This window comes from Bactrocera dorsalis, chromosome 2 (assembly GCF_023373825.1).
Source record: "Bactrocera dorsalis isolate Fly_Bdor chromosome 2, ASM2337382v1, whole genome shotgun sequence".
NCBI lineage: Eukaryota > Metazoa > Arthropoda > Insecta > Diptera > Tephritidae > Bactrocera > Bactrocera dorsalis.
The window spans coordinates 1,493,783-1,507,583 of NC_064304.1; the positions used below are offsets into that span (position 1 = coordinate 1,493,783).

The 13,801-nt window shown below is 39.0% G+C and overlaps 1 protein-coding gene across 4 annotated transcripts in view; it reads left to right on the forward strand.

Annotated features, from left to right (window-relative positions):
* Window positions 1-13,801, forward strand: part of LOC105233944 (uncharacterized) — a 205,065-nt gene that overhangs the window by 142,495 nt on the left and 48,769 nt on the right. For all 4 annotated transcript variants that reach the window (XM_049447084.1, XM_049447087.1, XM_049447085.1 and 1 more), the window contains 3 exons: window positions 5,452-5,590; window positions 5,737-5,806; window positions 6,055-6,165. In XM_049447084.1, coding sequence (XP_049303041.1) covers window positions 5,452-5,590; window positions 5,737-5,806; window positions 6,055-6,165 — 320 coding nt within the window. The remainder of the gene's footprint in view (window positions 1-5,451; window positions 5,591-5,736; window positions 5,807-6,054; window positions 6,166-13,801) is intronic.

Below are 13,801 nucleotides of genomic sequence, written 5' to 3' on the forward strand. Positions count from 1 at the left end.
TTATGGGCCATTTCGCGCATTAAGTTTGAACTTTTGATGTTCGCTGTGGTTACGTATACGCCCCGCCCTCCGCTCATTGATTATTTTAATATTTTAAAGAGAATAATCGAGCAGCTTACACGCTTCTATGATTATAGCAATGCTATAGGAATAATTTGATATTTATAAAATCATCTTATTCAGCGGAATGTCGGATATAAAAATTCCATATATATATTTGTGATATAATATTTTGATATAAGTGTGAAATGTTCTTGGGAGAAAGAGACAAATTAATAAAATGTACAATTATATTTATAAATATTTAATCAAGTTTAAACGCCAAATCAATATTAAAGCATAGCAAATACTCAAGTTTTCGTTTGCCTTTACGCCCAATTTACGGCGAAATATACCGACGGTTGCTATGAAGCCATTTAAAGATGTCGCGACGCATTTATCTTGCAATCATCATAAACGTACAGCGTCTTACAAATGAGTCCTTACCCGTACGCGCACATATAGCCGCAGAGCGATGGAGAATACGCCGGATAATTGTATAAATTTATCACTTAAACGCAACTTAACTTCCACTTCCTTGACACAAAGGACAGAGCAGTGCAGAAATCCCCATTAAAAGTCTAGTAACTGCTGAGAAAATCCCCAAAGATGGAGAAGACAATATGTGATTCTTTCACTCAAAAATGAAAAAAAAAACACAACCACAGGAAACAAGACGAGAAAGAGAAGAGCATTAAAAGCGTTGACGTATTTAAAGTGCATACATAACAAAGCAGATGCGGTGGCTGAAGCGCACGCGAAAGACTAAAAATTACGGAGCGAAAAACTCACAAAAAGTATGAAAATGGCGACACCGGCAATCACACCGAAACGCAAACGCAAACACAACGTCTTCGCCGACTCAAATTCACGCGCACACACGTACACACGCCGTGTGTGTGTAGATATAAATTCACACAAATAACGACATCCTCGGCGTGATAAGCAGAAGAAATATGAGCAAAGGATATAAATTGTGTCAGCGGTGAAATGATAAAAAACCACTTAAAGGCGCAAACAATAGCGGAGCGCGAACGAACGACACAACGAAGCGCGCGGCGAGAGCGAAGGACGCATTGAAACCACACAGTCGCGCGGCTGGACGAAGGTGCGAGTATATGCAATGCTGGAACGTAAGCACAAAGGCGAAACATTGAAGAGGACAATTGTGTTGACAATGCTAATAAGGCAGTCGTCGAGGCGGCCGCAGCGGCAGCTGGAGTAGTCGGCAGTTGAAAGCATAGAGGCGTACAATTGACCCACCGCAGAGTGAAGCAGCGGAACGCATACTAACTAAGCACTCGCACTGGCGATGACAATGAAGCAACTAGACAAGCGCAGCGACCGATTTAGGGCTAAGAAGACTCTATGCTGAAAATTAAGAAAATAAGCAAGAAATCAGTAGGTAAGAGACAACGGATTTTTGTATATTTAAACGTATAATATTCCAAAGCTACAAAATGGCGGTTCTGGAGAGGATGTATTATACCAACAAGTTTGATGGTCTCACCTATCTCTGACCAAAATCTTTCAACTGACTGATTCCTATAATCTTCAAGAGTGGATTCCTTGAGGTCGTCTCTAGTCGGAAACACATTACAAACCGATCTTAAAACTCATGTAATTACTGTCAAGATGAAGAATAACATTGTTCTTAAAAATAAAAGAAGTCTGAAAATCCTACTATGCAAAATTTTAATATTTTTTTTTGGTTAAGAATTTAGTTAAGCTTAATTATCTCATAATTTTCGAGTCGGTGACAAATTTTGTGTTTGCTGGGATAGTTGCCAGACTAATAGAAATAACAAGCAACATGCCGAATGAGCACGAATAAAAGAATAAATGCAACAAATTTGTATCTGTTGTGTATTGAAGTGAGATTATTACCATCATACCCTCATTAATGTTTCTTATCAACGCTGCTAATGTATACACGAACAAGCAAAATAAATGCTTATGTAATGCTGTAACGGAATAGCTGCAAACAGCTGGTGATGAGATGGAGAAGTGACGATTACAACGGTCCGCTGCCGTCCATGGTGCTCACAAACCAACAACACCGACGCTCATTTGTACGGTTTCCTTCGCAGGCGCAGGCAAAAATTAATATTTTTACAGCGTCTATGGTGAATTTCACACCCGAGCAAATTCTTAAAATTTACTAGGCTAACTTTTCCTTCAGCTGCGTATTCCTTCACATAATTCTTTCACATTTTCACTTTTCCCTTCCTGGCATTCTTTTATTTTCATTCTTTTTCTGTGTGTGTGTAGTGTGTAGTGGTGCAAAACATGGCGAGCAACTCGAAAAAATGCGGAGGAAATATTTTCGCAAATGCTTGCTGTTCTCCGACGAATTCTGTTTTTCAACTTTTCGCTCGTGTTGCTGCTTCTTGTGGGCGCTTACTTACCGGATACTTGCTGCTATTACCCAGCGCCAACAAAAACATACTTTTAGTAAATGTAAAGTGAGTAATGTCGTCCACAAATTATTTCCATTGAATGCAGCTACTTGGCCATCAGGGCAATGCCTTCATCTACGCGCCCTCTACACCCTGCTGCCTAATGTACGAGTACACTGCCATTTAATTTTTTACTTCTATGCGCCTTCCTAAGGTTAGTTTCGCGGTAACTAATCCTGAAAGAGCATAAGAAGCATTGAGAAATATTTTCGAAAATTGTCCGATTCCTAAAACATCTTGAAATCGCTAGACTGTTTATTGGAAAATTGCTTTACTATTTTAGTTATGGTTGAGCTGATACTACGGGAGACCTCATAGAAACCCGTTTATGTGCCCGTAATGTCGAGGCTATTGCTGACGATTGAGGAAGACCTACGAGTAAGTCAGTCGTCGATCTCAACAGTTGAGCATCTCTTTAACGTCGTTGTGGGGAATTTTGCGAAAAGATCTGAAAAGATCTTGGCCTACATCCTTCCAAGTACAAACTAACGCAAGAACTAAAGCCGTTTGAACACTAGAATCGTCGTATGTTCATAAATTGGGCTCAACACCAACGTGATCTGGATTTTCGTCGAAAAATCATCTTCAGCGAGGAGGCTCATTTTTGACTGAATGCCTTCATCAATAAGGAAAATATACGTTATTGGTCAGACATCAATCCACACGTACTCCATAAGTCACCATTTCAACCCGAACCCGAAAAAATACAGTTTGGTGGAGTTTATAGGCCCTGGGTCTGATTGGATCCCACTTCTTCCGTGATGATGAAGATCGGCACATCCCTGTGAATGAAATCTCTACCTCTCAATTATAACCGAATATATTTGTCAATTGGCCGCCTCGGTCGTTCAATTTAACGTCGTTAGACTATTTCCTGTAAGGCTACGTCAAGTCTGTGGTCTATGCCAACAAGCCAACGACGATTGATGAACTTCGAGTGAATATCGAACATGAAGTAGCAGCAGTATCAGCCGATTTATGCTTGAAAACCTTCGGAAATTGGGTTCAACGCCTAGATTTCTGCAAGCGTGCCCGTGGTAGCCATGCAAAAGAAATCGATCGCCATAAATAATGGCATAACTATTAAGGAGGAAGAATGTGTTTTTAATATTTATTAACCATTTCAACTAGTTATTCAGCGTTTATTACCCTTGGAGCTTTTTTGCTTTTTTTCTTCTCTTTTCCTCTGTAAATATTGGATCTACCTTAGTCTCCATACTATGTTAATGAATACAATGTGATTACAGAAAGACATCAATAAATCTATATACACTATGAAATATGTGAAATGACAACTTGTACTCAAATCAATAAAATATTCAAAGCTTTTGCCGAGCTGGAAGGAAAATCAAATACCCATCAGCGTTGCCGATAACACATCAAATTATAACAATGCATTCAAAACAACATTATTTCAGCGTATCTCAGAGCATCTCCGAGCAGACCAAATTTATGGATCGCTGCCGCGGACAATTGTCATCATCACAAGGCGCAATAATTTAAGTGACCGTAATGGTTGGGTAATGAATTCAGAGATGTTGCAAATAAGTGAGTACTTAGAAGCGTTCGTAAATGCGAGAAACTTTTTTTTCATTATTCACGCGCCAGTGGTTTAAGCAACAATATGGCCGCAATAAAATACGACGAAGTTGCTGGCGAAGTTAAATTTTTGATTGAAAGCATTGATGTTGTGGAAAAGTACTTAGTTCTTGGAAAGATATTTTAAAGTTTTTTGTAATTTTTTTCAGCTAATCTTCTATAAAAACATGGGGTATAATATGCTGTTAATAGTTTCATATGAAGTACTCATGAAACAGTGAAATGACACGTATATTTATGCCGTGAATGAAGTACTAAAGGGTGATTTTTTAAGAGCTTGATAACTTTAAAAAAAAAAAAAACGCATAAAATTTGCAAAATCTCATCGGTTTTTTATTTGAAACGTTAGATTGGTTCATGACATTTACTTTTTGAAGATAATTTCATTTAAATGTTGACCGCGGCTGCGTCTTAGGTGGTCCATTCGGAAAGTCCAATTTTGGGCAACTTTTTCGAGCATTTCGGCCGGAATAGCCCGAATTTCTTCGGAAATGTTGTCTTCCAAAGCTGGAATAGTTGCTGGCTTATTTCTGTAGACTTTAGACTTGACGTAGCCCCACAAAAAATAGTCTAAAGGCGTTAAATCGCATGATCTTGGTGGCCAACTTACGGGTCCATTTCTTGAGATGAATTGTTGTCCGAAGTTTTCCCTCAAAATGGCCATAGAATCGCGAGCTGTGTGGCATGTAGCGCCATCTTGTTGAAACCACATGTCAACCAAGTTCAGTTCTTCCATTTTTGGCAACAAAAAGTTTGTTAGCATCGAACGATAGCGATCGCCATTCACCGTAACGTTGCGTCCAACAGCATCTTTGAAAAAATACGGTCCAATGATTCCACCAGCGTACAAACCACACCAAACAGTGCATTTTTCGGGATGCATGGGCAGTTTTTGAACGGCTTCTGGTTGCTCTTCACCCCAAATGCGGCAATTTTGCTTATTTACGTAGCCATTCAACCAGAAATGAGCCTCATCGCTGAACAAAACACGCGCGCGAAACACATTTCGAACCGAACACTGATTTTGGTAATAAAATTCAATGATTTGCAAGCGTTGCTCGTTAGTAAGTCTATTCATGATGAAATGTCAAAGCATACTGAGCATCTTTCTCTTTGACACCATGTCTGAAATCCCACGTGATCTGTCAAATACTAATGCATGAAAATCCTAACCTCAAAAAAATCACCCGTTATAATACCAGAAAATTAACTTTACCTTGGTAGTTTTGAACTCAAAACCGAAAAATGTGATATTTAATATTATTGAGAAAATTGTTACTGCTCTTATTGACTTAAATTGAAGCCATGAATTTTTACAAATATATCTATAATATATATTATTATTACTTTTTAGTTTCGATGTCCGGGGGAGAGCGTTCGAAAAGGCGTTGTACTGGTCGGACACCAACTCGTTTGGACCTCGCGCTTACTTCATTACAAATCAACAACCTGCAAAATTGACGGTCGAGAATGTTCAGTTGGATGATGAAGGCGTAAGTAAAAGAAATTTCTGTAAATGAGAAAACCATTCAAGTGCCAAAAATAATTTTCTTTATTGTTTAATTATATTACATTTTGTTTCGAGACTCAAATGTCCATTTACATTATTGAGCTAACTCAATGAATTTCTGTCCCACAGGTATACAGATGTCGCGTCGATTTCCAGAACTCCCCCACGCGCAATCATAGAATTAATTTAACGGTTACTGGTACGTATACACACTGGGCCTAAGTCCACCAAACACGTAAATACGTCATTTCAGATACCACGCACTAATTGCGTGGACATTCACCTCTCCATATGAATATAAGTGTGAATGCACTCCTCTTGCAACACACAAACATATTAACGTGAACTCCCTCACACATGCTTCGTTGTGATTAAAATCGTTCTTTAATTTATACACATGTAGACATCATGTTTTCATTACTCTTTTTCGTCTTTCCTTCGCTGCAGTTCCTCCACATCAAATTATGGTTTACGATGCTTCTGGACGTGATGTTGCCGGTGCTGTGGGCCCGCTGCTTGAGGGCGACAACATTGTGTTGACATGTGAAGTGCGAGGCGGTAAGTAAAACTGTCCACTTAATGTGAATGTAATGTGAGAGGGAAGCATGACAGAAATATTATGGCTATATGTGACAAATTTGACCCGGACTGACAAACAAAATTTACCATTTCACGTATTTTAACACTGCCTTCAGCACAGGGCAGCTGCTGAGCCAATACGGACATCCTAAGTTTAATATACTTTTCTACATAATTTGCATAAGCCTGAACTGAGATGGTCTTCAGCGGTTTTGTTTTTCCGGTTTCGGCACAATTTTAGAGAGTTATTTGCCAGATTGTTAGACAAGTAGATTGCTTAGAGTCACTCAAATATCTGCGTTTGTGATAAATTAGACTCCCTAAAAGATTTATGAAACATTTTTCACGACTCTGCAGACCATGGAAAACAAGAAAACAAGAATATTTCAATAAAAAAAAAATTGTATGTCCATGGTAAAAATCACCAGACCAAAGTTTCGAATCATACCTTTTGTCTGGCGATACACAATAGTGGACATATGGAAATCGCACGAACATTAAAAAATTTGTACTCATAGGCTTTAGAAAAAATGCATATTTGATCAGGTGGTTCATTGGTCACTCATATAGGAGCTGCAATCGTAAGATATACTATACGTATATAATTGTGTGACTCCGATAGCCTCAGTCTTGAATGTCTATCTTCACATGGTAGATTGATTTTGGTTATATAACGGCAGAGTCAAATTTTCTTCGTGTGAACGAGAAGCCAGCAATATTGACAATTTTTAAATTTTAATTTTCAAGATTTCGATAACATTTCCGACTTTCTTATATTTTCTCATCATAAAACACTGATGAGCTGCAGGCACTTTGACCATCGTAAGTCTCGTGCAGAGTCCTCAAGGTGCAAAACCACAAACAACGAAAATCATTATAAAAGCGGTGTAAAGAAAAGCATAAGTGAAACTTGGTGGAAGCAGTCCATATACTTATATCACACCGTATATGTATGTATTCTTAAATATATAACAGAAAGCCACACATGTCGTTTTAAGTTGCTCACCAATGTCCCGGCCATTACTCACACTCACACGCCGCAGAGAGCGCGCTTACGAGTAGGCCGGCAGACACTTTTTTGCTCGCAGTTCAAACTACGAAATAAAGCGAATAATTTTTTTCAAAAAGCGTGAGATTCAAGATATTATTTTCGGCTGACAGCATTGAACTTTTTTTAATGAACTTTTGCAGCGAAATTAAAGAAAAAGTGTAAAACATTAAGAATTCTCGCCAGTGAGCCAAGAATTTCAACACATTTCTCATTGCCAAGCAGCAGAGGAAAAAGTCTGCGCGAACTTTTCAACTTAATCACAATCAAAGTAAAGCTCCAGGCGAGCGGCCAACACAAACGAACACGAACACGCGCACATATCAATTTATTCCAGCCTTTGTGTGGAGTAAAAAGGCTTAATGGTAATTTGCGGCATGTTGATTACATTGTATTTAGAGCTTTATAAATTATACGTAAGCGCTAATTCACATCCGCTAGGAGGAGAAATTTTTGCAGCAGGCTAGTTCCGGTTACGGTGTCTGCGCCACTTTTGGAGCATTTTCCATGAAAGGCCATGGTGGCAGTCTGGCAGTTCGGCAGTGGGGCAGAAGGGCAGCAGGGTTTTCTAAGAAAAATAGCACGCACACATACATACGCCTATTGTGTGGCAGTCGACACTTTGTGCCCCTTTTGGCATTTTTCTCATTTGTTTAATGTGCCGAAAACAATAGCCTCCGCACAATTTATGAGCAAATTAATTAAATTGATGTTTTAAGTGCAGGCAAAAAGCAAAATGTAATAATAAGCTTGTATTGTGTGAGCAAGTGAGCGAGCGAGAACAAAGGCTACAGCTAAGTGCCAAAGCGGCAGCCAACGGGCCGAGAAAGCCAAGGAATTGCAAAGAGAAAATATTTCGAGTTGGCAGCAAGTGTTGTGCGTCGAAACATATGCCGCAGGCCACATGCCACATACGAGTACACCAGCACACACATTTCCCATTGCCTTGCTGGCCGTATCCACCTACCGGCGTCGACCGCAACGAGAGCGGAAGGATTACCGGGTATAATATTATTTTACCACAATGTGGGTGTAGACGCTTACGCTAAAACAAGAGCTCAACGACCATAACACACAGTCTGGAAAGAATAAAACACACGATTTTCTGATTACAGACATTTAGCTATAAGTATGCCATGTGTAGTAGTAGTATGTAGGTATGTGTAGGACACACATTCAACCGGCATTTCTAGATATATATAGTTACCACATACTTGTAGAAGGGAAGTACACACAGCCGTTAGACAACACTCCTGTGACGGGTCAGTTTGTCCGTCTAGGCTGAGCAGGCCCAGGGGTCTATTTAGCAGCGAAGCAATGACAAGCATTGAGCATGTGGCACCGAAAATTTGAGGGGGTGCGTTAGCGTTAAAGAGGCAGAGTTCAATGTGGGAAGGCGTTTTGGGAATAAACAGAGCTTAAATTAGCAATGAGTGACTAATATATATAAGATATTATATAAAGTGGAAGATTGATTAAAATAAAATTAAGTTTATTTAAGAATTATTTAAAAATTTTGGTCTCATTAGTTTACAGAATTTATATCAAATATTCATACCTGATTTTAAAAAGCTTAATGAAAAAATGTATCCTTAGTTTTGTACGTAACCAAAAAAGGAACTTAAAAACGATCGATAAATTTGCACATATCTTCAATTGTGATAACTTATAATACAAATAAGGGTTCCAAAAGACTACTTTCCGGATATGCAACCTTCGTGTTTCCATTTAATTAAAAAGTTCAAGGAGATTAGATCTCTATTCGCCACTTTCGATTCCCATTAGCGGCGCTGCATGGATGTTCGGTCCCGTGAATGCAAATAAATATCAATTATTAGAGAAAGTTGCCAAACAAGGGCAACAAAAACAACAAAAACAACAATTCCCCGAAACAAGTAGCAAAGCACAACTAATTTGTTGTTTTGTTCGAGTCAATGCGGTTCTTGGTTGCAGCGTCTCTTAAACAAACATACACTTATTTGTGTTTGTGTGTGTGCCTGTTGGTCTGCTGCGCCAACAACAAGTCATAAATTATGTAATTTATAGTTTTCTTTGTTGTAACAGCTTATTAGCCAAATAAGTATTTTAAGCCTTGCCTGTGGCTGGGTTCGTGCCCCGACCAATGTCTTTCGAAGGGCGGTAAAGTGCAAAGCAAATGTGCATGTGTGTGTACATAGTGAACAATGTGGTTTACATATTACTGCGGCCGACGCGAATGTGGCTCGCATCATAATAATTTATTTACAGGTGTAAAATTTATTTATTTAAATGCATTCACTCTCCACTAAGCTCGCTGGCATAAATTTAATCTTGAACTGAATACTCAACAAATCCAAATTTGTTTATTTGATGCTTTTACTTTAGAAACATTGACTTACCTGCAGTTTTGCGGAAATAATAAGCATCTTAGGTCTCCGATTTTAGAGTTTCCAAGTCTTTTATGTACACAGATAAAGTCATCCACAAACTCTGGCTCATAATTTGATTTATTTGACTATAAAAGAGAATTTAATAAAACTAAACGGAAAAAAAAGCAAGGCACACACAAAACTTGCATCCATTAGCTCCTACGTGAAGCCCTCACACCCAAGCGCACACATGTTCGAGCTGCTCACTTATTTACGGAGCACGTTCAATGGCTTGACATTTAGTCGCTGCTGTGGCTGTGACACTAAGGACTCATAGGGAGCAGTCAGGGATGACAGTTGTGCAGATTAAAACGGAGTAATGCTTTTCATTAGCTGATGCTATTTTCACTTGTTCATTTGCACTCGTCCCCCCACACACGTGCTCTAAGCTGAACATTGTAAGAAGTATAGATGAGAGGCTATTACTTCGCTGGATGATACTTCGGTTGGACTGGCTGCTGTACTTCTGACAATGTGAGGATGTGTGTATGTAAGCATGGAGGAGCTCGTTTAGCGCAGTTGGGAGGAGTCCTTAACAGTTACCAATAGTGCTACTTCAACTTTGACTCAAAGGCCAGAGCCAATCACGTGGACACACACACACACACATGTGAAAGGAATTGCAGAAATGGCAGTTGCTGTGCTCGAGATACTCGTATATTAAGAAATAATTGCCAATTTCGTTCGCAATCAGTAAATTAAATTGCAATTAAGCAATCGAAATCCGATCGAAATACCACAAGTGATTCCTATTTTTATTTTGCTTCTGCATTTGCTTTATATTTCACCTTCACTGCAATGCTTCTTGCTGAACTACTATTTCACTGCAACGGCGAACGTGCTGACCCACTCCACTCCGAGTTGCCCACCACGGTGCTTTATTGCCTCTGAATGGTGTGATTTCAATTGGAAATAGATAAAGCCACCAGCCACCCGAGCTGAGAAAAAACGCCATATGCCGCGGTGTCAGCAGTACGAAGCATGGTAATAGCGCGGCATGCCGGCGTGGCAATGTGGCGGCAGTGGATTGTCCGTTGTCCTACATGTGATGTCACGGTGCTGCTGCAAATTCACGTAAACATTTTAATCCGCTAAGCTTTCATTCGCTCGGTTCCATTTCATGGCGTGCACCGCAGCGTTGCTGTCGAGCACTGAAAGCGCCGTTGTGCATTTCGATTTCCACAAAACTGCTGCTGCAAGCGGACGCGCCAAACCTCCGGCAAGGCAAGGCGGCACAGCAGCGCTTGTCAGCTGAAGGTAAGACTCTGCGAAAAAATATAAACAAAAAGGGAGAAGCAAAAAACGGCACTTCTTCAAGGTGATCAGACCGTGTGGCAGCTGTTGTTGCAAATGGAGCAACTACGGAACGCATGTTGCATGCCGCACGTAAGCGAAATTTTAACCAACTGATTGCAAGAACTTTTATTACCACTACCAGTGCAATGGAGCTTTTATTAGTGCCTTCTGCTCTTGTTGCCGTACGTTTCTAAATTGATTAAATTGCATGATTCGATGCTCTCTCCGTGCACTCCCACACCCACTCTGCATATGTTGTTTGTTCTTGTGTACAGCAATAAAAGCTCTTTCTATTGAAATTCCGTTGGAGTTGCAACCATTTAATTGAAAGTGAATGGGCAATTGATAGCAGTTGCTTTGAGGAATTCTGCAAGCGTTCGATCTCTGGCAACGCACGATGGTCATTTGTGACTGGTTGGTTGGTTTGCTGACGAAGTGAATTAAATACATTTTATAAGAAATATACATACACACATACCTTTGTAAGTTTTTTTTCTTTGTTTCGGGTATAATATTCGTCCACAGATTTTACGTTGCATTGGAAATTGAGGTTATAACTTTATTTAAAACAACGTTAAATAAGAATATGCCAATATCGAGGCATTTAGGGGTCAATTTGGTGTGTTAACCTCAAAAGTGACGAATTTTGGGATTTAAAAAAATATATATATCAACTGTTTTAAAATTAAAATTATATATATATTTTAAGAACACACAGTTTTCAGGTCTCTGAGTGATCAGATGTTAAGAGCAATCACTCAAGCAAATTTGGAAAATGTAGTTTCTACTTCTTATTATATTCTCATTAACTTTTTGAAATTAAATCAATCAAAACTTAAGGTCCGAAGCATACAAATAACAAGAGACATGAGTAGAGGTAATTGTGACAAAGTGTGTGCAAATGGTCAATAACTTGCAAACACATGAAATGATTGGCTAACAATTTCACTTATACTCCACAGCAGGTAGCAAACTGGCAATAACTGTTAACATAGTTATTTGAATGAAGACATTTCATTCTGCCACATCAATCCTTCTTGAGCCACTTGTAGAAACTTTCACTTGCTCAATCACATATTCTTCATTCCTTTATTCCAGCAACCAAGCGCTGAAGCATTGAACTAATATGGCTAGATATTAAATCAACAGTGTTATTGCCTGAATTAGGGCAGCAACCAGATGCCCAACCACTTTCAGTAACTCTGCAGAGCCAAATCGCCTCACTAACACAAATTGCATTTGCATTGTTGTTGTGGATGGATTGGCCAAATATGATGTATTTGCTTGCGTTGCTCTTAAAGTTGCTTTTCAGGGAGTCTGCAATTTTCTCGTGTTGCTTTCAGTCCCAAGAATATGCATTGATTGGCTAAGTATTGTTTGTGGATGGCCAATGTTCTTTCGAAATTCTTTCATACAATGATGTCACCAGAAAATGTCTACTGTGATGTTTACGCATTTTTACGCGCCAGATTACAGGTAACTCATCAATATTCTTTTATTTTGAGGGGCCAGTTCTCAGACACTTTTGTCTCACATTCAGTTGTCATTTACATATGTACACAATACACTGCGCTACCACCAACAAAACAAATCAAACTGGAGACTTTCTATTATACACATAACTCATCATATAATTGGATTAAATAAAGGTTGCTGAGAATCACTACACTTATGGAAAATGGGGTATCCCACAACTTTTGCACGAAGCATGTTCGAATGGGCCAAGGCGGGTATGCACACCACATTTTCTACACCAGAAACATCTGCAAATTTAAATGCATTACTTTTGAGGAAAAAATCAGAAGTATTAGTTGAACCATAGAAGAGTCAATTGCTCAGAAACAAAAGAATAAGGCACCCACTTGCCAGTCGTAGCAATAATAGTTCAAATCTATAAGGTTGAGATAGCAGCACAGCGTTGGAAATGATAACAGCTAGGTGATCGTATGGTACAGGAAAAGCTTCAGTTCCAATAAACGTCATTTAATAAACGTACTTCTTCAATAAGACTCGAAAATTTAACTTGTTTTAATAAATACTCAAAGGTTTTTGGATAAATCTACTTGATATTATCCAATAACTGGAAAAGTACTTTTGGATTGAACACTATTTCGACTGAATGATTTCGATGAACCATGATTATCCTTATGAGATTTGGTCTGCTGCACATGTGCCCTCCAAACATATCAATCAATTGTGACCTTTTTATACTTTTGTATGCCAAGCTTCTTCAGGTATTGGCGGCCTTCGACTTGCTTTAGTGTTGAATACTGTGGCTTCTAAATTTTTTTCCGCGAGCCACCTTAGTCGCTGCGCTTCGATAGAGCGTAGAATATTTTCACCATTTATAAGATACTCGTAGTCTATCTGACTTTGTATAAGGCCAGTTGCAATGTACTAGCATATTGAATATTTGACTTCAATTTCAATAGGAGCACGGACGGTTTTCATTTTATTTCGATACTCAGACCTGTTGAGCTATCGCCACTGAGTTCAAAACCCACCCAGGCAAAGGCTTTCACAATTTCAAATGCGTTTCATTCTTTGTCCAACCCTGTGTTTTCTAGACATTCACATATTTTTTTTTTAATCTTCATTAATTTTTAGGCCAATTTGGCCAGCTGCCGCTTCAATGGAAGTGGAAACTTTGGAAAGGGCGTGGATGGTTTCGCTGATTGTAGCGATGTTGTCACGTATGCTAATATCAGCGCAGTTCTATTTGATAGTTCTGTTTAATATCATATAAATTATTTAATATTCAAACCTTCCTTTCAGGGCGTATTGTGTAACTCATTAAGTATTTATAAGTTGTGCATCCAGTTTTTCTCATACAAGCCGCACACTAAGATAGCCTATTTCCAGT